Source organism: Lemur catta, chromosome 1, assembly GCF_020740605.2.
Source record: "Lemur catta isolate mLemCat1 chromosome 1, mLemCat1.pri, whole genome shotgun sequence".
Lineage (NCBI taxonomy): Eukaryota > Metazoa > Chordata > Mammalia > Primates > Lemuridae > Lemur > Lemur catta.
In genome coordinates this window covers 77,973,145-77,999,529 of record NC_059128.1, presented here as the reverse complement: position 1 = coordinate 77,999,529, position 26,385 = coordinate 77,973,145, and the positions used below count along the sequence as shown (strand labels likewise).

At 44.5% G+C, this 26,385-nt stretch overlaps 2 protein-coding genes across 12 annotated transcripts in view; one reads left to right on the top strand and one right to left on the bottom strand.

Moving 5' to 3' along the window:
* FRMD5 (FERM domain containing 5) overlaps nt 1-18,596 on the top strand; it is a 292,126-nt gene extending 273,530 nt beyond the window's left edge. For 2 of the 8 annotated variants that reach the window (XM_045540458.1, XM_045540436.1), the window contains 7 exons: nt 2,910-2,973; nt 3,495-3,586; nt 6,532-6,606; nt 7,547-7,615; nt 8,526-8,632; nt 14,872-15,215; nt 16,101-18,596. In XM_045540458.1, the coding sequence (XP_045396414.1) occupies nt 2,910-2,973; nt 3,495-3,586; nt 6,532-6,606; nt 7,547-7,615; nt 8,526-8,632; nt 14,872-15,215; nt 16,101-16,175 (826 nt within the window). In that variant the 3' untranslated portion in view covers nt 16,176-18,596. Of the gene's footprint in view, nt 1-2,909; nt 2,974-3,494; nt 3,587-6,531; nt 6,607-7,546; nt 7,616-8,525; nt 8,633-14,871 lie in introns of all 8 variants that reach the window. The other 6 variants (XM_045540417.1, XM_045540426.1, XM_045540442.1 and 3 more) reach the window with 5 other exon arrangements.
* Nucleotides 18,597-21,827: 3,231 nt separating this feature from the next.
* WDR76 (WD repeat domain 76) overlaps nt 21,828-26,385 on the bottom strand; it is a 46,676-nt gene continuing 42,118 nt past the window's right edge. For all 4 annotated transcript variants that reach the window (XM_045540331.1, XM_045540338.1, XM_045540352.1 and 1 more), the window contains one exon: nt 21,828-22,924. In XM_045540331.1, the coding sequence (XP_045396287.1) occupies nt 22,657-22,924 (268 nt within the window). In that variant the 3' untranslated portion in view covers nt 21,828-22,656. The remainder of the gene's footprint in view (nt 22,925-26,385) is intronic.

Here is a 26,385-nt window from a genome sequence, read left to right as displayed (position 1 = left end):
TTCTTCCAAGGGGGTGTCCCTGAGAGCCAACAGCCTCTCCAGAGAGAAGGGATATGGAGGTTTGATTTCTGGGGAGGATGAGAGGCCTGGTGGCTGAAGCCAATGTTAGGGAAGCAAAGTTCCCATGAGAACTGAGTCCTTGGGGCTGTCACCCACAGGGGGCCATAGCTAGCCCTATCGAGCCGGTTGTTCTGGAGCACCTCTGTGGCTGGCCCAGTACCCTTAACCCACTGTGCTAACAGGGAGGGGCTCACAGACAATGACCCCTAGGGCAGACATAAGGCACCCTGTGACTCTGGCAAAACACCTTCCTTAGACTAACCCCCACTGGGCATTTTGTCTCAAGAGCTCAGACGCTGCTGTCTTACTCCTGTTCCTCTTTAGGGCATAAGTGTCTTCAGCCTCTAGGAGTCACATCCCTACTCTTTCTTCCTTCCTTCCCCTCTCCACTCCTGCTTCTAACAGGCAAGAGCCACTGCCTCAGCTGCAGCTATGCTGAACTACTTCCTCTCCTGCCCAGTCTTTGCTTTTGGGGTCTGTTCTGCTGCATGGCTCCGGGCACAAACTCTGGTTTGTTGATTGACATTTGGCTATCCTGGAGGCTCTTTTGCTGGCCAGCCCATACAATCATCTGTCAGCTCAGCCTCATCAGAACATTTTGCATAGCCTACTAAGTCCCTGTGATTTCTGTACCTTCTTGGGCCTCAGACTGCCAAGTCTAAGCTGGCCAATTCCTCCCATGGGCTTAGATAAGTGGCTTCCCTTGGTCCAGCAGAGCTCAGCAGAGGAAACCTACTCCCTGTCTAGGTTCCTTTGCCTTCTCCAGAAGAGCTACTGAGGAGTGTGAGTGCAGAGTTGCTTCCTAGTAAGCTTTCTTCTGGGGGTGCTGCAGGGCATCCATCCTCCTGTGCCCTCTTTTGCTCTCCCACCGAGCTTATGGACAGATACCACCTTTTCAACCCATATTGCTCTTGTGAAGGATGGTGACATGATGGTCAACCAGAGTGCTGGTGAAACTGCTCCTCAGACATGCAGAACCAAGTCCCATTCCCCAGGTCAACAGCATGTCACAAGGCAGCCTGCTGCCCTGGAGTTACCAGTATACCCCCAACACACCTGCTTCCTAGGCTCCTTCAAGTTGGCCCACTTCATTGTGCTGTCTGGGTGAGGATCTCCTGTCCAACAAAACACTTTTCAGAAAAAGAGAAAGCAGGATCATGCCACAGCCCCCCTAGTGTGGAGCATTTGGTGCCTGCATATGTCTAGGCTACTTGATGTTCCCTAGAGGGCCCAGATCCTGGGCCACATGCTGACCAGGGTGGCAATCCCACAAGGTCCCTGTTAGGGGGCCAGTTTAGCTACAAACAAGTAGGATGCACCTGTTAGACACCTGCAGTCTGTAAATTGTCCCTCCCCCTCCAGAAGCCATGATGCTCCCCTGGTTCTCCCAGGCCCTTCTCTTACATGCCACTTCTTCAGGAAGCCTCCTCTTCACCTGGTCTGGACTTTGTAATAATAGATGTAAACCCAATCTCACTTTCAAAAGAAAACTCTTTACTTTCTTATCTTGCTGGCTGGAGCTTAGATGTCTGTGTGCTTGTCTCTATATTAACCAATTGACATTTATTGTGTTCTGTTTGCAAATGAGAGGTTGATGATTGATTGGTTGCAGGGGAAGATGAGGGATGCAGGGAATCAGACAGGAAAGGAGTACCCTGCAGCTTGTATTAGCTCAGAACCGGTGGTCAGAAGTTGTGAACCCTCGTCCTGACCCAGCCATGATTTCCAGGATCACAGAGAACAAGTGATACTCCTCTGTCCCCTAAATTTTGTCCAGCAGTAAATTGGGCACGTGGTTCTCACTACCTTTCTACTACTTCCTAGGATATTGAGTAAATGTCCCTACAAGTTACAAAGAGAAAGAAGCCGCAGGTGGAGGCAGATATGCACAATCAGACCTCCTTGGGCATCCCTGTTGGGTAGAAAAATAAGGTCTCCAATGACATGGAGAGGCCTTGAGGCTCCAGAGGGCAGATAGCAGGAAAGAGAGTGACTGATGCTGAGGCCTAGTTCTCTGGCTCTCAGGGACACCCACCTAAGACCCTGGTAATTTTTCCATTTTGCAAATGTAACCAAGGCTGAGAACAGTATATGGAGGTGAGGTCTAGGCCGTGCCATGTACAGTAACCATGTCACTTCTTCTGATTTGTGTCTGTCCCACGGGTGACATACCCCAGTATCCTGTTTGCCTCTTTTACTGCAGCCATTCACTGGGCTGGTGGCTTCAAGGATTTTTCTACAATAACCCCTAAGCCCCTTTCCTGGTCAGTACGCTGCATGACTGTTCCATGTAATTTGTTCTCTCTCTTTGGTATGTTGCCCTGCCCCCCTCCCTGAGATTGTCTGACATTTGTCTGCATTAAACTGCATTTTCCATCCCGTGGCACAGTCACCTGAAAGACTCAACTCCCTCAGAACCTGGTTGCATTGTTTCTCATTATTTGCTGTATCTTGAACTTTGGCCTCATCAGCTACCTGTGGCATCTTATGTTTGATAGTCCCATCCAGATAATGCACCTGTGTTATGAACCAAATCCTGAAATGACCCACACTCTACCTAGACTCACTTTCCATGCAAATGTTTCCCTTTTACAGCCACTGTTGATGAGCCCGAAATCCTCTTATCACCCTATTATTATAGTGTGATTGACCAGAAAACTGTGGATTGAACTGTTCCAACAACTGTTCTCTAAGGCCACTGCGCTGCTGTCTTGTTTCAGTTCTAATTTTGGCTAAAATTGTGTCTGTGCCTGGAGCCCTTTCCAGTCGGGGTGGGCTGTGCATCTATAAGAATTGGCTGTGAACAAGCAGCCCACATGAGATGACAGGCACTCTCTTTGTCCTTCTAGGAATGAGGTGACCAAGCTGAAATTTGAAGGAAAGACTTTCTATTTATACGTAAGTCAGAAAGAGGTGAGTGCTGGCTTCTTTCTCTTCAAGGAGGGCTGGGGTGATGGGATGATGGTTCCTGGTGGCCAGGGCCAAGCCTAAGGGGTCCAGATAGAACTAAGCCACCTGCATACTAAGCCAAGACCAAGGTCAAGACCTAGAGGTGAGGTATGGAAGGGGTGGGAACGCCCTGAAGCCCAGGACTTCCTCAGGGATGCTGATGACACCCAGAGCTTCCACCCGAGATCCCTATGGCTAGAAAATACAGTCAAAGTAAAATTCTTTTTCTTCTGTATGGAAATTCCAGATGTGAGTGCCGCTTTCTCACCAAGGGCCCTCCTGGTTCGCTTTGTGCCAGCTGAGACTTACTAATAGACTTGCCATGTTGAGACGAACTGGTCTCTGCCGCCTGCCCTGCAGGCCTTCTCTCCCAACTAACCAGCTGCCGGGGACCCTCCAACAGCTCAGGGGCCAGTGTCCTGGGCTACTTAACCCTTCGCTTCTCTTATCCACACTCAGACATTTCTATATGGAATTTTCTGCAGGAAAAGAAAATTATTCTCACATACTTTGCTCCAACTCCAGAAGCCTGCAAGCACCTCTGGAAATGTGGAATCGAGAACCAAGCCTTCTACAAGTGAGTGGACACACACAACAGGGACCATCTTTATCAAAGCCAAAGTCACAAAGTCTACTTTAGAGGAATGATGGGCAGGCCAACTTTGAGAAACTTTGAGAAAGGAGACCTGAGTTGACAAGGCTGGGCTTCCTAGCAAAACTCACACCCTTTCTGGATCTCTGTCTATATCCCCTGGAGGTACAGAGCCAAGGTCTGGGAATGTGGTTCAGCTGAGTTGTCCAAGGCATCTGCCTTGAGATGTCCTTGGAGAGCCCCCAGCAGTAGAGCATTTCTGGTTTTTTAGGGGTAAGATTTGGGCCAGAAAAAGCCAATGGGTGCCTAGCTTGAATCAAGCTGTCCTTGGGGAGCCATTCAGAGCCTTGGGAAGCCTAGAACACAACAGCTCCACAAAGGACCAAGCTCAACCCAAAGGAGCTCCCTGGCCTCTAGTCCCCAGCCCTAAGCCTTGGAGAAACTCTGGGGTCCGCTTCCTGGTTGGTGGCCAATGCTGATGCCAGCCCTTCCTGGTGTGTCACTGCCAAAGGGCTTGCCAGTGACAGGCCAAGTGCCCAGAAGCATGGGGTGGGGTAGCTGGAGGTAGGCAAGGGCTTGACTGTTACTGAGAGGCCAGGTCGGAGCCAAAGGAAAGAACGTTGCTTACCAAAGGATTTTGTAAAGTATGTGAGGCTTTTTTTGTTAAGTTTTCTTTTGTTAAGAAAGTGGTTATACAAGCATTAAGAAGCAAAGAAATGACCCATCAAGAAACCGGGGTGATGCCAAATAAAGAATGTTTCACTAAACCCCCTGGTTTTGTTTTAAAAATAGAACGTAATGATGTAAGCTTTAATAAGATGTATCTTAAGGAGGATAAGGCAAGACAGAGTGTGTGGTATATTCCACCCAAGGTGACCCCTGCTGTCACTAAAAGCCCCTGACAGACTAGGTCCCCCTCCAGTAACCCTAAGGATTCTAGAGAGATGGGAATTGCTCTGGGCTGTGGCGCCACCCTCCTCCCCGCTGAACAGACTCTGCCACCTGCTGGCTGCTAAGGATGCTGGCCACCAAACGCGTCTCCTCCCAGTTACCAGGGCCCCAGCCCCAGACGCTGTTTCTCCTGCAGGCTCCGAATTGCTTAATACTCACTACGCATTTATACCAGAATCAGGGATGAACTGAATGGGCAGGCAGAATTCTAACCTGAGTGGGCTTCTTTCTTCTCCTGAAGAAGAGAGACTTTGGCATGGTCAAATGGTCAAATGTCCCTCCTGTTCAGTCCCTGCTGTCCATGGAAAGTCAGGAAAACCTTTCTTCTGTTACCACTGTCCCTTTGCCTGTGAGGACAGATCCTAGGTATGGCCAGTTACACGAAGCTGGAGAGAAGCTGCTTGAGACGCAAACTCCTGCTTGTGGGACAGAGAAGCAGCCCAGGAAAGACGGGGTCCCGTGCATCTCTCCAACAGAGAGAGGAAGGCACTAGCAGACAGAGGCCTGCTCCACACTCAGCTGTCACTTCCCTGGGGGTGGTGTATTTGGAAGCATTCTCTTTCTCTTTGCCAAAGGGTCTAAGACAAATGCAAGTAATCTATCTCCTTGTCTCTTGTCTTTTCACGCCTCCAGTGCCATTTTTAAGGGCTTTGTTTTTCCATCTGTGTCATGGGTACAGAATGCTCTGAGCCTGTGACCAGACTCAGTTTCCGAGTCTTTCTACTAGTAGATCTCCACACCGCCCCAGCCCTGCCAGGACCCACACTGGACACTGAGATCATTTTTCAGTTTTCCGTTGCCTCTTTTATGTTCTAATTGTTACAAGTCCGAGGCTGGGTCAGATCCCCAGTTATGCCAAGTCTCCAGCAGGAGCCACTCTGGCCTTGCCCTCAGCATCTCTCACGCCCAGATCCCTAGTCCTGCCTTTGGCAGTGCCTGGACAGGAGCTGAGTCAGGCTTGAGAACATGCTCAGGCAGGAGGGAAGGTGGGTTCGGACCATACGGAGCCCCAAGACAGGTGGGGACGGTGTCTCCCAGGAACTGTTCATGGATTCTGGGGACAGCTCCTACTCACTGTGCGCTCATAGCAAAGGTTTCAGACCCAGATGGGTTACTGACTGGGTTAGTACCGTAGGCACCTGGGCATGTTACAGGTGAGCCGGGTTTGGGGAGACTTCTCCCTGTGTTGCTCTGTCCAAGCTTCCATTTCCAAGTGTGAGACAGCTAATGGGATTGGTGAAGTCACCCAGGAGGATGTTTTACAGTTCCCATGGCTTTCCAAAGTTTCCACGACAGCTGTCTGCAACCTTGAAAGTGATGTTGTGTAGGCATTCTCAGGGAGGGAGGAAAGCTCCAAGTTCAAATACATGATGAACTTTTAATGTTAAGCTAGTTTCTTCATTGCAGGACTTCTCAGAGTCTTAACTATGATAATGTATTTTAGGACTATCCAAGAGGGAGATGGAACAGGAAGGGTACAATTACCCAGACATGGACACGAAGTCCAAATACTAGGACTAGAAGGGACCCCTGAGGTCCAGTAGGCCCAGCTCCATCATTTGATAGATAAGAAAACTGAGGGTTAGAAAGGGAAAGAAATTTGCCCAAGGTCACACTGCTAATAAGTGGCCTGGCTGAGATTGGATAGGTGGCATCCTATCATCCCCCCAGACCACCATCCCTAACACTTACTCTCACAGTCCCCTGGTGAACCACATGAAGCATAATGGGGACCCTTCTCTCTCCTGACATTATAATGGGTTTCCGCATGACTGTCCTGGGCACTAAAGCAGGAGGGCAGTTGGCTGTGAACACAGCCCTCAGATCCTAAATGAGAGTCGGAAACAAGGTGGGCTATGAAAGGCTTTTTCCTGAATGGTTTCCTCAAGTAGCCTTTGGAAGGAGCTGGGAATGTGCTGCGTTAGCCTGTGCGGGGCAGTTTCAGGCCATCTGTCACACCGGACTTTGCCTTGCTGCAGGCTGGAGAAATCAAGCCAAGTCCGCACAGTGTCCAGCAGCAATTTATTCTTTAAAGGGAGCCGGTTCCGATACAGGTAAATAGTGACAGTAAGTAACCATTATGGATCTATTTTCAGACCCTTCTCTGGAGAACAGTCACTCAGTGGTCCTTATCCTTGAGAACTAAGAAACTGGGGAACTTTCAGAAAAGCCTGAGGTTTCCATCCAATTCTCTAGTCTTGTAACCCTTTTACTACTTCTTTCCTTCCCTACAGCTGGTTGTCTGTAGGCCTTTTGTTTGTTTGTTTCTTTGTTTTTTGTTTTTGAGACAGGGTTTCGCTCTGTCACCCAGGCTAGATTGCAGTGGCATCATCACAGCTCACTGCAACCTCAAACTCCTGGGCTCAAGCGATCCTCCTGCCTCAGGCTCCTGAGTAGCTGGGACTACAGGTGCTCGCCACCACGCCTGGCTCATTTTTCTATTTTTTATAGAGATGGGGTCTTGCTCAGGCTAGTCTTAAACTCCCAGCCTCAAGCAATCTTCCTGCCTTGGCCTCCCAAAGTATTAGGATTACAGGTGTGAGCCACTGCGCCCAGCCTGTCTGTAGGGTTTTAAATGTATATCTTCTCCTTCCCTTACAACAGTAGCAAAATAAGAACTATAACAGTGATTCTTTTTTTTTTTTTTTCCTCACTAAGTCCAACAGTGATTCTTTTCATGTCTCACTGTCTAAAGGTGGTTTTTTTCCTCCCATGATGTTACTGGAACATGCTGAACAATGAGGAATCATTCCTAAATGAGAATGGAAGATCCCAGACTCCAGAGATGGAGAGCTTTCTAAGATAGGCTGTCACAACATTTTAGAACTCTTTACCCCAGCAAGGAAAGCTTTCTCAGTGACCAAAACACTGGGAAAGGGGTGGGCCAAAGATCCATTTCCTGATTCAGCCAAAGCATCTGAGATCTTGGAGAGGAGTCCACTCCTGGAACACTGTCTCATTTCTTGCTGCTTATTTTTATTATACTACTTACAGTGGCCGAGTTGCAAAGGAAGTAATGGAGTCAAGTGCCAAGATCAAGCGGGAGCCACCAGAAATACACAGGTAGGCTGCCAGGAGCTTCCCCCCAAACCAGGTCCAGCTCAGATCCCAGAATCTCAAAAGACCCAGCAGTTTGAGTACTGTGAAGCTCCTCGCCACAACAGCTACCAAAAGGGGCAGGAGAATAGGGCAGGAAGATGAACAAACCTGTCTCAGCTGCAGGTATGGGGAGATGTCTTTGACCCTTGATGGAAAACGAGGGAGGGCTGCTACCAGATAGCAGTTCTCTTCTGCCCTCCAGAGTCTTGACTTTGATCACAGACCATTCAGGATGTGTCTAAGCAGCAATATTTCATTGGTTCTGGAATCAGTCCACTATAGGAAGCCAGGAATAGCCCCACAGCCCCACACTGGGTCTAAAATAGTTTCAAGATCCATGCTTCATGTATATCCATAAATCATGCACTTCCAGAAGGCTATCTCCTAGAACCTGATAAGACCCAGAAAGAATATGATCGGCCAAGAAGGCTGATTTGCCAACCAGGCTTTGCCTCTGGGAATGGGAGCCTTACTGCCTGCACTTCACACAGAGCCCCTCACACAGCAGCCTCTGCTGCAAGTCAGGGGAGGCTGCTCGTCGTGGTCCCCAGGCACATTTTCAGTACTGCCCATCCTGGGGCTCTACTCCCCAACAGTCCTGCTCCCAAACTCCAACCGGTGGCACTGTCGTGCACTAAAGAAAGGTTCAGGTGGGTCTAGGATATTAGGAGGTGGAGGAATTTGAAGCAGTGTCTCTGACTGGGATCCAGGAACCAAAGACAAAAAGAAAATATTAAAGATTAAAAAAAAAAAAAAAAAAAAGACCAAAACTTAAGACAGAGTTGAATACCGGCTGCTAGAATTGCCTGGTTAAGTACCTGCCAAATTTGTCTGTGCACTGAGTCAACAAAGTTCTCTTTTTCTTTAACTTCAGAGCAGGGATGGTTCCCAGCCGGAGTTGTCCCTCCATAACCCATGGCCCAAGGCTAAGCAGCGTCCCCAGGACCCGCAGAAGAGCTGTTCACATCTCCATCATGGAAGGTGAGCATGAGCTTCTGGAGATGACCACTGGGTTCCTCCAAGTTGTGACTTGGCCACGATCTTGAAAAGAGACGAATTTGCATTAGGGACAGCAGCAAGTTTCTCGGGGGGAAGAGCCTCCAGCAGCAGGTGGGTGGTTTACCAAGTGGATGGGACAACCAGTTGGGTGAGGCAAAGGCATCCCACCCAGGCCTGCTGCGCTGTAGTCCAGCACGGGGGTCCTGGGTTAGCCCTTCGGACCTACCAGGTTTCACAAAGTATTTCAGTTGTAGAAATCTGTCCTGTTGCTATCTGTCCTGAATTCCTTACCACTGTCAGGAAATCCAGTATGATCCATCTCTCTCCACCCTTCTCTCCCTCTGGAGGAAGCAAAAGTGGGAAGACAGAAATTCTGTGTATCTTTGCTGAACTAGATAACCCAATAGCAGGTTCCCTGTATTCTCTGGGTAGTTAACACTGGTAGGAGGTGCTCTCAGAATATTGCTGTCTAGCGGCTGTCACTCACCCAGCTCTCCAGCAGGCTGGACACGGGTGGAAAGTTGAGTGCTTTCATTCCTGAAAATGATGTTTTTGTAAGACCTCAGAAGACCTCAAACAGCAGGAGACAGCAGCAGGGTTTCTTCAAACCTGTCTTTCTCCTGGGATTAATGGGGTGGAAGCTGGGGAGGGAAAGCCTTTTGCCCTTTCTGTGGGCATGCTGCTTGTTAATGAACACGAAGAATTGCTCAGGTTAGGAAGGACGTTGCTCTGCTCTTCCCCTGGGAGGATCTCTGGTTTGTGTTTAGGGTTTTAGGATGTGTTACTATGAGTGTGTGAGACTCCGCATTACCTGAGTCTGGTATATAACTCCAGACAGGCTAGGGGTTGAGAACCCTGGCTAGACAACCACCATCACATTTCTTAATTATCTGAGTATCATGAATTTATTCTCCTCTTTTGAGGAAACAACTTTCTCCCTTCTCTGTGGCCCTTCTTCCCATCCATCCTGAGGCTGATGCTAGTGGGTTCACTCTAAGGCTTCTACAGAAAGTTGGGACAGCTGTCCTCCCAAAGAAAAGGCTCACCCTGGGAAGGCGGCACTCATGCAGGGTATAAAATAGGAGAGAAGCCTCATTCATGTCTAATTCCCAGAATATGGAAGAATGTCCAGCAAAACCAGCATCTCCAGGAGAGGGGAGGCGGAGGCTGGGTGGGGATATAACTCATGTGGAGTCACTGCCAAGTAGAGTGAGCAGAACTCAGGGCTGGGGAACACAATCCTCCTGTTCCCCCGAGACATGCTGAGCCTGCCTCTGTCCCACCCCAGCTCTGGCTTTACCTCCGGCCTCCTCCCAGAGCCTAGCTTCTCCCACTGCAGCAGCAAGTTCCTCATCCAAACTACTCACCTGCGTGCAGAACGCCAGGGGAGGCTGCAGTGGGGAGAGGGCATGTCAAAATCTCAGCCTTGTGGAATTTCATGCTTGGAAGGCTATGGCTCAGCAGGCTCCATATGCTACTCACCCAGCCACCCTGCTCCTCACGCCCCTGCCCAGGGCTGTCAGCAGGCAAGCACAGCGTATGGCCCCCAGCCCAGGACCCATCAGATTCAGGAGGGGACAGTAGAAGCAGCTAAGAACTGACCCAGAAAGAATGAACCTCACAGGCTCAGGGTGAGGAAAGGGAGATGGACATCTGCTTCGGATGTGGGAAAAATAAACATTTTAGCTGCTAAGTATCAGGGCAGGGGCTACCAAGCCTGTGTAAATAAAGAATGGATCAATTTCCAGGAGGCAAAAGTTCAGGTGCATCATCTTTCAAGAGAAGGTTTTGCCTTTAAAAGTTCTAACAGGTTGGGCCCGGTGGCTCACGCCCGTAATCCTTGCACAAAGGGAGGCCGAAGCGGGAGGATTGCTTGAGCTCAGGAGTTCGAGACCAGTCTGAGCAAGAGCGAGACCCCGTCTCTACTAAAAATAGAAATTAATTAATTAATTAATTAATTCTATTAAAAATAGAAAAAAAATTAGCCAGACATGGTGGCGCATGCCTATAGTCCCAGCTACTCGGGAGGCTGAGGCAGGAGGATCGCTTGAGCCCAGGAGTTTGAGGTTGCTGTGAGGTAGGCTGATGCCACGGCACTCTAGCCCAGGCAAGAGAGTGAGACTCTGTCTCAAAAAAAAGTTCTAACAAACATAGCTGACCCTAACTGTCCACCCAACAGGGGGATGTCATGAGGGCCCTAGAAGAAAGGCACAACCAACCAGAATCCCAAGGAATTTATGGACATTTGAAACTGGTTCATGCTCCATCAATGATTGTCTTTCCCACAGTCCACATAGCCCTTAAGTTAGTGTCACAGAAACCACCTCCTGCACTGCAGAACCACCCAGCCCAAAGCTAGTATAGACTGTGTGACTTGTTGGCACCAGGGCAGGCCTGTAGCAGGTGTGGCCTGGATAAAGCCCAACATCTTTGTAACTTTACAACCTGGATTTTCTGGGACAGTCTTGATTCTCCCTACACTCTGGAATTATTCGCTGACCTCTCTGTCCCTCACCCTCTGAGAGGTTGGGGCCCTTATCCAGGCCTCCGGGAAAGGGCTGCAGGCTAGGGAAGCATTACTTTTTATGGCTCTAAGTGCTTCTAACTGAATCCAGTGCACTGATAACGCAGCCTCTCAGAGCTGCTGCTTCCTTGCATTCAGCCTGATCCGAGGCTTGGAGAGCCGGCCTTCTCTCTCCAGCGCAGGAGGCACTGCTGAGGGGCTGCCATGGTGTGGGATCAGCAGAAATCCTTTGTCCCTAGTAGGCTTTCCACCCTTTCCCTCTCCCCATCTCCCCTGCCTGGCTGGTTTCTCTGAAGAGATCAGCTGGTTTCCACTGAAGAAGTATCTGCCTGCCTGGGCCACCATGGGGAAGAGTCTGATTAAGATTCACACCAGAGTCCATGTCCAGCTCCGGTTGACTAATCACTGCTCTCGGCACCTAAGCGTGCGCATCCTGAGGATGGGGCCCCGGCTGCAGGGTAGGGTCCTGACTACTGCGCCCCTCTGCCCTCTGGGAGCCACCGCTGGGCATGGGAGTCAGCTGGAGCGCCTTCAAGGTAAAAAAGACTCTGCTCTGTTTTGCTGGGCCACTTATCCTAGATCCTTCCCACCACACCCACCCCAACCAGCCCAGAAAAACAGCTTGAGGAAGGGGCAGGGCAGGTGCGGTTCCTCCATAGTGAGAACTTAATTTCTTGTACAGGACTAACCTGACATGGAATGCTAACCTTACAGGTGAGGTTTTCTGTCAAGAGAGCAGTCGGACTAACATTTACTGAATACTTGTATTTGCCAGGCATTCTGTTAGAAATGCATACCTGTCCACTGTCTTGTTTATTGAGAGCACCAACAACTCCCAATATGATGTGGCTTCTGGTGACTGTCTGCCTTGTTTTCTCATGTCACAGTGTCTGCCTCTCTCCTTTCCCCGCAAGCTGAGGGCTGAATTGTAGGCTAAGCTAAGCTTGCTCTGAAGTGGCCGCTGGCAGCTAAGCTGGTCACGCTTTGGAAGATCTGGCAGTCAGAGCTGTCCTTGCGAAGCGGCAGGCCTTTGAAAGGGTATCAGGTGCCCTATGCAATGGGCTGAGGTTCCAGAGAAAGGGGGCAGAGGTGTGCTTGGGAAAGGAGCCAAGCCAGCAACACGCTGTGACCACGGCCTTAAAGGTTCTGTTTTATTGATGACCTATAACATACTCTGAGGTACTTACATACAAATGGGAGCGTCAGGGAGGAATACTGGGTAATAGCAAGGTTAAAGAAACATCAAGCGCTCCGGAACAAGGGACAGGGGCTCTTAATTTCACATTCTTTCACAACAGTTTCTTGGGCAATTGAGACCTAAATCTAAGGCAGGTGCAGGCTGTTGACTTAATCCATCCTGGCCATGGTTCCATTCCCTGGAACTCAGCTACAGTAAGTCCTCACTTAACATCGTTGATAGGTTCTTGGAAACTGCAACTTTAAGCAAAGCAACATAATGAAACCACTTTTTTTCCTCGTCAACATTATAAAGAAATGACATTGAAGAACTCGATGTTATTCTAGGACCTGCTATATATACATTGTTTCATTTAAGGTCACAGTTTGCAAGAATCTTTTGAGAACCTTAAGTGAGGACTTTATATGATCAGTAAGTAGCACCCTGAACTAGAAAGAGGCTTGGATTCCATCCTTGGCTCTGCCTTTAACAACCAACCACGTGACTTCAGGCAAGTTCTGTAAACTTTCGCCCTCACTACTTCATGGAGTTATTGAAAGGTAAAATGAAAGTGCTTTAAAAAGTTTAAAACATTAACCAAATTTAAGATTTTAGCCTAGGGACAAACAAAATACAGCTAGGACAATGAGGAGCTTCTAAAAGCAGAAGTATAGAGCTGTGGCAAATGTACCAATGGCAAGGTGATGGGGAGGACAAGTAAACAGCAGGTTCCTGGCCATCACCCGGCCCCGCCAGTAATACTCATTCGGAACCCAGATTCCAGGGTCGGTTCCTCTGGAGAATCCTTAACTGCCTGTGCTGAGACAGGCTCCACCAGCCTGGTTGGGCCGCTGGCTGGTGCAAATGGCCAAGCCATTGGCCAAGGAAGAAGCAACATACTACTTCTGAAAGGTCACTGGCACATTTTTAAAAGAGATCTTTAGGCTTCTGGAACTAGCCCTCATAGGGAAAGGGAACCTGCAGCCTCAAGGCCTCATGTGACCCTCCAGATCCCCAAGTTCAGCCCTTTGACAGAACTCAAACTTCACAGAACAAATCCCTTCATTAAAAGGATTTGTTCTGTCAAATTTGGATTCCATCAAAAGGTCACACTCAAGGATCCAGACGAACAGTCTGGGACCATCACGGTCTATTTCAGAGCAACAGAAGGGGACTGGCTTTTCTTGTCACAGGTCACAATGGCAGAGCCGCACTGGCACCACCAAGATGGCCAGCAGTGGAAAATGTAGACATTTAACCTGAAACAAGAAGCTCTTTCCCTGGGCGCACTGTGATGTGGGCCACACTCTGACCTTGACAGCTGCTCTTTGGTTGAGGGTGTGACCAGCTCCTGTTTTTCCCTGCCAGAGCTTGAGCCCTGTGAGAGCCTTGGAAAGAAACAGTTTCATCTGAGAAAGAAAAGAGATAATTGGTTAGTTTTAGGGTCCAGAATACCCTTTTTCTCCTAACAAATGCAAGACACTTTCTCCCCTGACCCAACCAGATCTTCTCAGGAGACTGCTCTGTGCTCAAGAGTGTCTGAAGATATGGGAGCTTTCAGCCTATTCTAGACCCAGCTCCTCCTGAGGTGAAGAGAGAGGGAGCTGGCCGGGGACTGCCCCCCTGCTCCCTCAGGAAGTGCTTGGGAAGAGCAAAGAGAGTTTCTACCATCCCACAAGGTCAGAACAGGGAGGCCAAAGACACTGACAGCAACTGCAGAAATCCAAGAGATTTCACCTCATGAACCCAAGACGCCAAGTGCTGGGCTGTTAGGAAGGCACTCAGTATTTGAAAATAGTATTTGATGAAGCCCAGTTGGGCAAAACACATTCTCCTTCTCCCAACTCCTACCTCTCAAGGCCCTCTACCCAAAAGGCAGACTTGAGATCTGAACCATGGTCCCACCTCTACATCCGGGACAGTCTGCAATTCAGATTCTCTTTCAAACTGGGGCTAAAACTAGCCCCAGCACACCAAAGGCAAGAAAGGTAGAATATTTAACAAATTAGGCCAAAACCATAAGCAAAAAGCAAAAAAAATCTTCCAAAATGACTGCTCTGATTTCTGCTGTTCGTCTTATTCTATTCTTGATGTATCAAAATAGAATACAGGGCCGGGCCAGGCACAGTGGTTCACATCTATAATCCGAGCACTTTGGGAGGCCAAGGCAGGAGGATCACTTGAGCATAGAAGTTTGAGACCAGCCTGGGCAACATAGTGAAACTCTGTCTCTAAAAAAAAAAAAAAAATTAGAAGAATTAGCCGGGCATGGTGGTGCGCACCTGGATAGCTTGAACCCAGGAGTTTGAGGTTACAGTGAGCTATGACTGCATCACTGCACTCCTTCCTAGGCAACGGAGTGAGACCCTATCTCTAAAAAACAAACAAAAGAGTGCTGCAGCCAAGGCTGGTTACACGGGTGTGCAGAGGGCCACCTGACAAAACAGAATGCATGTTACTGAACAGCAGAGGGTGTGTTGGGGCACAAAAAGCCTACTTATGTACCTTTTGCTTTTCCAGGCCTAGAATCCCTACGGGACAGTGCCCATTCCACCCCGGTACGTTCCTCTTCCCATGGGGACACCTTCCTGCCTCATGTGAGAAGCAGTCGGGCAGACAGCAACGAGCGAGTAGCTGTGATTGCGGATGAGGCCTACAGCCCTGCGGACAGCGTGCTGCCCACCCCTGTGGCCGAGCACAGCCTGGAGCTGATGCTGCTTTCCCGGCAGATCAATGGAGCCACCTGCAGCATAGAGGAGGAGAAGGAGTCTGATGCCAGCACCCCAAATGCTGCAGAAGTGGAGGCCCTTGGGGGAGAGCTGAGGGCCCTGTGTCAGGGGCACGGCGGGCCAGAGGAGGAACAGGTGAATAAGTTTGTTTTAAGTGTCCTCCGTTTGCTCCTTGTGACCATGGGACTCCTCTTTGTTTTGCTCCTCCTCCTGATCATCCTTACCGAGTCTGACCTTGACATTGCCTTTTTCCGAGATATCCGCCAGACCCCCGAGTTTGAACAATTCCACTATCAATACTTTTGTCCCCTCAGGCGATGGTTTGCCTGCAAAATCCGCTCAGTGGTGAGCCTGCTCATTGACACCTGAGAAGGCATGACTCCTCCCAATAACTAGCCAGGTGGACCAAGGAGCCCGGCTACCCATTCCCAGCAATGGGACCCATCGCGGAACCATCGGCACATACACCAAGTCCTCCTCTCATGACAAAAATTACACTGCAGCCTAGGAGGGTTGTTTCCCAGAAGAAGAAAGGGATAGGCTCATGCTCTGTCTAAACAAACTGGGAAAACTCATTTTCTTCAGAGGTTCTTTCAAGAAAGGTTCAGCGACTCTGTTTCTCATCCTTCTGATTTGCAGGATAATTTTTGGTTTTGAATTTTGATTTTTCATAGATGTGTATTATTTTGAAAGTGTCAAATAAAAATAATTTATTTTACTATTACTGATTATTGCAGTAGTGTCACCTAGCAGATGGGACACTAGCTGAAGACTAGAGAGCCGCTGTCCTCTGTATTCTGCAGGAGCTTTCCTACTGGCGCTGCTGGGTTCCGGTAGAGCCATCACTGCAGCCTCGGCGGGGCAGGCCAGGGGTCTGGACAACAGGGACTGTTCAGGTTTTCTTGCCAGACAGACTTTTAAAAAAGTAAACATCCATGTAGAATGATTAAATGGAAAGTTGCTTCTTATGATGGTCTGAGTTGGATTTTCTTTTCCTTTTGTTTTTTCAAATCTGAGCAGAGTGGGCATCTGAAGGGACCACCGCTACAGCAGCAGCAGCAGCAGGGGTGGGGTAAGTCTGTCCCCTTAGACTAGAGCCTAGTAGGCATCACCATAGTTTTGTATAATGAACTTAGACTTCTGTGATTTTTTTCCTGAAGAACCTCAAGACTTTTTATAGTGCTCCAGGGACGTTAAATGAATTCAGTGGTGCCAGAGAGATAGTACTGTCAAGTGTTGGACAAAGTATAGCTAACAGAAACCAGAGCTAAGTTACCTGAGAGGCTGTTGAGATTCAGAGAGCAGTGCTTATTTTGTACACAACCTCCCCCCAGACTATTTCAATTTATATTTTAACAACAAAATGTTATTTTCTTATCAATTCATATTTTATTTTTTACTTTACGGATTAAGAAAATAGAACCTGATGAACTAAACGATGCAAGAAAGAAACTGATCCTGAGAATGAAAAGCGTCAGAAAATAGAATTCCAAGATCAACAAGCAGCCTTAGAAGGGACCAGGAAAAGAATCTCTTTGAATAGGATTTCTAAGAGATGCCTACAAAAGTCAGAAGGTGAATGTGGCAGAGACCAGCACTTAGATGTAGAAATGCTGCCCCCTAAGGTCATCCTCTGCATCAGGAAAATAAGTTCTAGAAAAGCACCTGCCATCCTTGCTGAGGGAAGCCCCGGAAGGCATGCAGAAGCACAGGCACATGAAGGGTGAGTGTGTTCCTGAGCCTGAGCTCTCCAACTTTTAAAACCAATGACACACAAGATCTTGTTTTCATCTCAGGGAGAGATTTCTAAGTCATCTGGGGCCTGAAGGCTTATTTAAGGATGATCAATGGACATATTCCTGGAACCTACACAATAGTGAAGCAGCTGCTGACACCCTGTGATGTTGGACAGCCCATATGCAGAACAGAATAAGTCATTTGTAGATTTGCTCTCCCCTATTTCATTCCCTGAGATGGTAGAACCATGTCCATGTTTGGAATATAACAGCTATGAAATAATTAGGTGGGTTTTTTTTTGGAGGGGAGGGGTTGCAAATTTTAAAGAAAAGACATCCTTTCATCTAGACCAGAGGTTGGCAAACTTCTGTAAAATGCAGACAGTAAATAATTTGGTTTTGTGGGCCATATTCAGTCACAACTACTCAACTCTGCCATCATAGCACAAAAACAGCCAGATAATACATAAATGAAGCAGCATGTCTGTATTCCAATAATACTTTGCAAAAATAGACAGTGAACTGAATTTGGCCCTCAGGCCATAAATATGCCAACCCTGATCTAGATCATAAAACTGATCCTTACCAGTATGTTAGCAGAAGAGAGTCAGCTGTGCTGCCATCCTAACGTGTCAAAGATCTGGGACCGTTTCCCAGAGGAGGCGTTGGGTTGCTTGCTTAAAGGGTGCTCGAACAACCAACCAGCAAAGAGATGTCTGATGCCAAGACGAACAAGATCAAACACTGGAATGCTAAAACACAGCTGGACTCCAAGAATGGAAGAGGGCCTCTCTGACCATTTCCATACCAGCAACAATTTGGGCAGAATTACACACATCTATTTACCAAGTGACAAAACAAACTGAAGGAGATCCTAGTAAAGATTAGGGATCACTTGAAACCAACTAGCCACTGCCACTTGTCATCTATATAGCAAGGCTTTATTTAGCACAGGACTAAAAAAAATGAAAAGTAGACCCACAGATGAAAAGGCTGTCAGGAGACAGGGGCTAGTATTAACCTGGATATTTACTGTCTTATGCAACATAGCAGATTACCTTTTAGTGTAGTGCTCCTACCTCAGTCTGTAGAATAATGGTGTTTCTATGCAGTGCGTGATAGCCTCGACTCTGACCTTTCATATTCACATTAGAGACAGATGCAGTATTCCATTTCTGGTATGTTACTTGTGTCTAGAGTTCTAACAAACAGTACAGTAGTCCATACCATTTCTAACAGCTGAATTTTGCTCTCTGAACAGAAACTTTCAGGTTATTTGTTTTTTTCCAGGGCTCATCCCAGAAAATATGGATAGGAAAGCTTCCTTCGATTTGCTTTTCAAATAGTGCTTGAATAACAAACCTCCTTTGTTGGTGACTGGTCTTTTTTAGTATCGCCTCATCATTAAAAATTGTTCAAGTTTTTAACCTGGTTTTACTGTGTTCTACTATGTCTCTCATTTTCTCTCAAAATTAGTTTTATTTCATTGTAGAAAAAGCAATGGTTTCCACAGCTTCATCTACCAGAGGAAATAAAATTCTTACTAAAGAATAGTTGTACTGCATCTTTTAAGCAGTAGAGGGTAAACTACCTGCAAATGTGAATTTCTTAGTTTCATTTGAAAATATATAGTTGTTAACCTTTTGTGTGCCAAAAACTCTTTAAGTTACATTTTCCTTCAAAGCAATGTACTTTTTTCTACATATGCAGTATGTAGTTAGCATAAAATCATTGGTGCCATGAAGATTATTTTTAAACTTAAATAAATATTTAAATATCATGGAAGAGTGGGCTCTTTCTTTAACTTATACCCTGTCTCACTTTTTTCCCCTTAAAGTTACCAACACATAGATAAAAGGATACCAGTGGGATTCACATACCTGACTGCTGTTCACAACTGGGATTATATAATGATCTTTTTTGGTCATGGACTTCCTATAGTCTAAAATGGAAAAGAAAAAAAAAGAAAATGATCATTTTGCTTATATCTATTATCTTTGTCCCTCCCTGCAAAATAAATACTACTAGAAACTGAGAAGCTATAAATGTTTTAGAAATAATTTTAGAGATGAATTGGACCTCATTTTTCTGAGGCAAACCAAGAAGGTTAAGTGATTTTCTCAAGATTACATAGTATTAGAGCCCAAACTATAACCTAGGTAGCCCAGCTTCTAGTCCAGTGTTCTTACTAAAGCATGAAGTGAGGAACAGAAAACACTTCCTGTGAAGGAAACAGAATGATATCACCACCACAGTAATAAACCACATATTTATAATTTATAAAATATATACGTGTAACATCATCTCATCTGATTATGTAACCATCACTCTGTGGCCATGGAATTGGTAATGGTCTGCTAAATTCCATGAGGATAAGAGGTGACACTGGGGGCCTGGCCCACTGTGCAAGCTGCTTACTTAATCTTCCTGTTCTCAGTTCTGCCTGCCCTACAATCCCCTATCCTGCTGCTAGATCATCTTCCTAAATGCCAATCAGGTTATGTCACTTACTTACCTTCAAGTTCTCAGAGGTGCCCACTTCCTATAAAATGATATCTCCAGTGCCATATTCCCACTGGAGTGTTTCGTTTTTACGACAAAAGTCTTTGCTTGAAATGATCTGAAGAGTAAAAAGCACAAGAACCACTGGACTTGGGTGGCTTCCCATGGCCCTACAGATTCACAGCCACCTCCCTTCAGCTGATACCTAAACAAGAACTGCCTACACATACAACCCTGGTAGGACTCTGGCCCCCACTCTCTCTGCTTTATGTTTCTCCAACATAACTGAGCTTCTCTGCACCTGAACATACTTTTGGTTTTAGCTCATGAACAGGCTTCCTCTACAGACCCCTACAACCCACTGCTGAAGTAGAGTAAAACAGGCAAAGCACACTTTTACTACATTTCCTCTGGCACAGCTTCCAGTTTGGGAAAATGTACCATAAAATGTTTTATAGGCAAATGAGCAAGAATATGGTTTATACTATCTTAGAACTAAAACTCATTTCCAGCCATCAGCAACGTGCTATAAACTGGGGGGTGGGAGAGGATTGAGGGAGAATGTACTAAGTCAGAAGGGACAGCCTTACCAAGCACAATGGTGCACGCGTGTAATTCCAGCTACTCGGAAGGTTGAGGTGAGAGGACTGCTTGAGCCAAGTTCAAGACCAGCCTGAGCAACATAGCAAGATCCTGTCAAAAAAAAAAAAGAAGAAGAAGAAAAGACAGCCTAACAAACATGACATCTAAGTTTTTGGAATGTGAAGTTAGAGGGTGTATATTTCTTCCTGTCAGTTTGATACAGAAGGCATGTGTGTCTTTCCCCAGCCCTAGCCCATGTACTATATGCTGGCTGAAAGGATTTAAATATTTGTATCCACAGCCCTAAGGCTCCCTGCTTTCCTGGAGAACTCCCTTTGTAAAATCTCCTCTGTGAAAAGGAAACTGAAAGGCCAGAATATTAAAGTAAGACTTAGACAACTCAGATTCTATTATTTTCTAATAATTTGCAGTCTTACCTGGTCCAACCAAGTTTCTGTCCACCCAGAATGAGAATTGTCTGCTCCTTCCTTAAAGTCAGATAATCAAAGGCTGGGCACGTCAAAAAAATAAATAAATAACTCAAGTGGCATTCAGAGCTCATGTGCTTAAAAGATATCATAAAGGCCAAACTTACATAAAAGGTTTATTCTGCAGGGAACAATCATAATACATACATAATTACAGAAGCTACACAGCTGTAAGCGAGTCTCTGGGAGAAGTACATTTCACTACAGATTACAGTGTAAGAATGTCCCAAGGGAGGCAATTTTCCTTTATGTGCTTTCTAGATTTAAACAATTACTCCATTATAAAGCTTACCACCAAGTAAAAAGTCCCTACTCATTCTCCTTAACTTCCTGCATTGCCTAAAGAAGATATAACTCTATTAAGTAAAATTGGATATAAATAGCACAGTTTATGAAGCTACAATGGCAAAAGAATCCACAAAAGTGAGAAACATCAAGAATTTGCTAACATTTATTGCAGAGGCCAGGCAATTACCACCAAGTGTCCAAAGCTTAAATGATAGTACTAATTTGATTAAGAGTAGTTTTCAGCATCTTAAAAAGAACAATTTCCACCTACACACTTATAACTTTGACTGAAACTGTACAAAAGCAATTCATGTAGGCAAACCATTTGTACCCATGTAATATTTTGAAATAAAAAAAAATTCCCATGGAACCACTCAAGAACCTGTGAAATTAATCGGTATAAAAAAGGGAAAGGAAGTCTAAAACCTTCTTTTACAATGATTCATGAATGGTTTAAATATAACTCAACCTCACTTAGCTTTACTTTCCCTTTCATAATGTTTTCATCTCACTTATCAATTCCTCTACTTGTATCACATAGAAAATAGAGAGCTCCTATTCCTTATAAACACCCTCAACCTATTAATAAACTAAACCTCAAAACACTTAAATTTTAATTATAAAGAAGGAAATGATTTAGAAAACAAATTTTCTTCAAGGAAATTACACATCACTTTATTTCTGTGATATACAATTATGAGAAGGTATTTAATAATATTTCTTCTTAGAATTCAAACATATCACCAAAGCTCTTTACAAGTCTTTCAGTAGTAGTTTGACAATGAAGAACAATCAAAAAAGTTGGATAGATGTCACACAGTAATATCAGTCACTGATTGAGTAGCTCCCTTTCCCAATAGACACGATGAAATTACCATAACTTCTGAAAACATTTTTATACAGAAATACCAAAAGTGGTATTTCATAACATTTCTCCAAAATATGAGTTGGAATGAAGGTAGCACTTAACAGGCTATTGACTCTCCTACGGAGAAGACAGGGACAGATAGGGGTGTCTGCGACATTCTAAGGCAGTAGCTTTCACTTCTTTAGCCATGACCCACAGTGCAATAGTAATGAAAAAATACATTTTACATCTGAGTATACATAAATATATATACCTACAAATATATGTGCATATGTAACTAAGTTTTACAAAATAATACTTATTCTAATTATGTTTTCTGTTCTTTACTAATTCTTTCCTTTTCATTTTTTTAAACACTAGTCATTAAACTGATTTCATGTAAAGAGCTACAACCCATAGTCTGGAAAACACTGGTCTGAGGACAATCTTACACTGGAATATCCCTATATAGGAATCAGGGTAGATCCAAACCCTGTGCCTAGGAGCCCTGGGATTCCTGGATGTGTTTCAGGAGCCAGGTAGAAGAGGAGGAAAGGAAAGGCTCAGCATACTCAGACTCAGGCCCTGCCCCAGGTAAACCAAAGCTTCTCAGCAATTATCTTGGTATTTCACATAAGATTTACCTTAGAGGCAGGGGGCAAAAAGGTTAAAAAAAAATTAAAAGGTTCAAAAATCACTGAGTTAGATGATCTTTCAAGGATCTCTTCCAGTGTGTGAGTCTAGAAATAAATATTCATTCCAAATGACAAAATGAACCACAAATCCATATATTACTATAGAATCAAAACCATATCATTAGACCACAAAAACTTTTAATATTGATCATTCAAAACTTTATAATTTATAATGTTAGAATTTCTCAACATACTGTCTGATTAAAAGTGAAGGCACCTCAGCCTTCCCTCAAATTCCCTCCCCATTCTGTAGAAAGGAAACATCCTCCAAGACTTCTCCTTTACTAAAAGGACATTCCACTCATAGTTCTTATTAATAAAGCAATTTTGTATTTGCTAAATATAGCATATCACTAAGTAAACACACTAAGCCACATGAATCACTAGGTCCCTTAGACAGTGATCAATTTGAACAAACTGGGTTTCTAAACCAAAAACTCAGCAGTTAGTTTCACTCATAAAAACATGTATCTTCCCGCTGGAATTACCTCCAGCCATAATATACCGAGTCGGGTGCATAGCATTGATGGAACACACAGAAGCAAGGCATTCTCCACCAAGAAAAGAGTGTACCCTCTTTCCTGCCTCATGGAAGATTTCTACCCGCCGTGGATAGGCCATGCTGCCAATCATGAAACAATCTTCTTGTTTAGGATCCCACACAGCTTGGAACCTGGTCAGCCATCGCCCAGTGATAGTGTTGTGCCTAGTAAAAAAAAAACAAAAAAAAAAAAAACAACTTTTTTTTTTTAAAAAGTGTTACATAACTCAAGGTAGCATTGGGCAGAGGATAAAGATGGCATTGCTTTTAAATGCTAGTTTTCTCTGCCAAGTTTCTTCTCATTAAGTTACTGAGTTAGCACCAACCTTATCTCATCCCCCCCTAAAAGACTGAAACTCTAGACACAGATGATGTCTTCCTCATCTGTGAATACTGAGTACTGAGCACAGTTTTTTGTACTTAGTGGATGGCCATTGAAATAGTACCTTTTTTGCTCACTATTCCTAGCCCAATGGACAAGGGGAATTTTCTGTGGGAAATCTCCATTTTTTAAAGCATATCTTAACAAAAGAAGCCCTAGAAATAAGAAATCTACAATCTAGGTTATTTCTTGCCATTTTGACAGGATCTGCTATTTCCCTCCCCTCTTTGTATTTCTCCTCTGATAACTGAACCTGAAACCATTTTATATTCCATACAATTTTAAAATCAAAGCCACATTTAGAGCTCAAAGTAAAAATCACAAGAGAAATTAGAAAATATCTGGAGACAAATGAAAACAAAAATACAACATTACCAAAACTTACAGGACACAGAAAAAACAATACTAACAGGGAAATTTAGAGCAGTAAAAGTTTACATTAAAAAAGATCTCAAATCAGCAACCTAACTCAAAGGAACCAGAAAAAGAACAACAACAAAAAAACCCCTGAAAGTTATTAGAAAGAAAAAAGAAAATAAAGATTAGCACAGAAATAAATAAAAGAGAACAGAAAAAAATCAACTAAACTAAGAGTTGGTATTTTGAAAAGACTGACAAAATTGGCAAACCCTTAGCTAACTTAAGAACAAAAGAGAAAACTCAAATAACTAATATGAAATGAAAAAAGGAACATCTGATAGACTGAACCATGAAGAAATTTTAAAAATCTAAACAGACTTAAAATTAGTAAGGAGGCTGGACATAGTGGCTCATGCCTGTAATCCCAGCACTTTGGAAGACCGAGGCAGAAGGATCCCTTGAGCCCAGGAGTTCACGTCCAGCCTGGGCAACACAGTGAGACAAAAGAAAAAAAAAAAGCTGGGTATAATGACATGTGCCTGTAGTCCTAGCTACCTGGGGAGCTGAGGCAGGATGATTACTTGAGCCGAGCAGTTTGAGGCTGCAGTGAGCTCTGATCGTGCCACTGCACTCCAGCATGGGCAACAGAGCAAGACCCTGTCTCTAAAACAAACAAAAAAATTAGTAAGGAGATTGAAGCAGTAATCAAAAACTTTCCAACAAAGAAAAGCCCATGACCTGATTGCTTCACTGGAGAATTCTACTAAATATGAGAACAAACACCAATGCTCCTCAAACTCTTCTAAAGAATTGGAGGGAACACCTCCAAACTCATTCTATGAGGCCAGCATTATCCTGATACCAAAGCCAGACAAAGACACAAGAAAACTACAGACCAATATCCCTAATTAATATTGATGCAAAAATCCTCTACAAAATACTAGCATCCCAAATTCAATTGCACATTAAAAGGATTATATACTATAACCAGTAGGATATAAGGATGGTTCAACATAACAAAAATCAATGTAAGATACCATGTTAACATAACGAAGGACAAAAAGCACACGGTCGTCTTAACTGATGGAGAAAAAGCATTTGACAAAATTCAGCATTCATGATAAAAAAACACTCAACAAACTAGGAATAGAAGGAAATTACCTCAATGTAAGAAAATTATAGGCCAGTGATGAACACAAATGCAGAAATCCTCAACAAAATACTAGCAAACCAAATCCAACAACCATTAAAAAGATTATTCATTATGATCAAGTGGAATTCATCCCAGAGATGCAAGGATGGTTCAACATATGCAAATCAATAAATGTGATAAATCATATCAACACAATGATTGTTTCAATTAACACCTAAAAGGCATTTGATAAAACTCAACATCTCTTCAGATAAAAACTGTCCAAAAACTGGGTATAAAAGGAACATACCTCAACATAATAAAAGCCATATATGACAAACTCACAGCTATTATCATACTGAATGGGGAAAAACTGAAAGCCTTTCTTCTAAGATCTGGAACAAGACAAGGATGCCCACTTTCACCACTGTTATTCAACACAGTACTGTAAGTCCTAGCCAGGGCAATGAGACAAGAGAAAGAAATAAAGGGTACCCAAATTGGAAAGAAAGAAGTAAAATTATCTGTTTGCAAATGACATGATCTTATATGTAGAAAATCCTTAAGATTCACACATAACAAAAAAAACTGTTAAAACTAATAAATGATTTCAGCAAAACTGCAGGACACAAAATCAACACACAAAAATCATTTGTGTTTCTACACACTAACAGTAACCAATTCAAAAAGGAAATTAAGAAAATCATCTCACTTAAAATAGCATCAAAAATAATAAAATACTTAGGAATAAACTTAACCAAGGAAGTGAAAGACCTCCACACAGAAAACTACAAAACACAGCTAAAAAGAAATCAAAGATATAAATAAATGTAAAGATATCCTATGTTTATGGATTAGAAGACTTAATATTGTTAAAATGTCCATACCACCCAAAGTAATCTACAGATTGAATGCAATCCTCATCAAAACCCCAATGGCATTTATTGCAGTTTTTTTTTTAAAAAAACACCCTAGAATTCTTATGGAAGCTTAAGGGACCCTGAATAGCCAAAACAATCTTGAAAAAGATGAACAAAGTTGGAGGCCTCACACTTCCTGATTTCCAAATGTAATACAAAGCAACAGTATTCAAGACAGTGTAGTACTGGTATAAAAACAAACATATACAGTAAACCAGTGGAACAGAATAGTGAGCCCAGATTCAGCAATCCCACTTCTAGGTATTTACCCAAAAGATCTGAAATTGGTTTGTTGAAGAGATATCTGTACTCCCAAGCTCAATGCAGCACTCACTATTCACAGTAGCCATGTTGTGAAATCAACTTAAGTGTCCAACAGATGAATAAAGAAAATGTGGTACATACACACAGTGAGAAACTATTCAGATCTGGGCAACATAGCAAGACTCCATCTCTACAAAAAACAGTCAGGCGTGGTGGCATGCACTTATAGTCCTAGCCACTTGGGAGGCTGAGGCAGGAGGATCACTTGACCCCAGAAGCTTGAGGTTACAGTGAGCTATAATCGTGCCACTGCACTCCAGCCTGAGCGACAGAGCAACACCCTGTCTCCAAAAAAAGAAAAAAAAGAATAGAAATACTATTTGGCCTTAAAAAAGAAGAAAATTCTGTAATTTGTGACAACATGGATGGAACTGGAGAACATTATGCTGAGTGAAATAAGCCAAGCACAGAAAGACAAATATCGCATGTCTTCATTTATATGTGGAATCTAAAACAAACTCACAGAAGCAGATAGGAGAATGGTGGTTACAGAGGCCGGGAGGTGGGG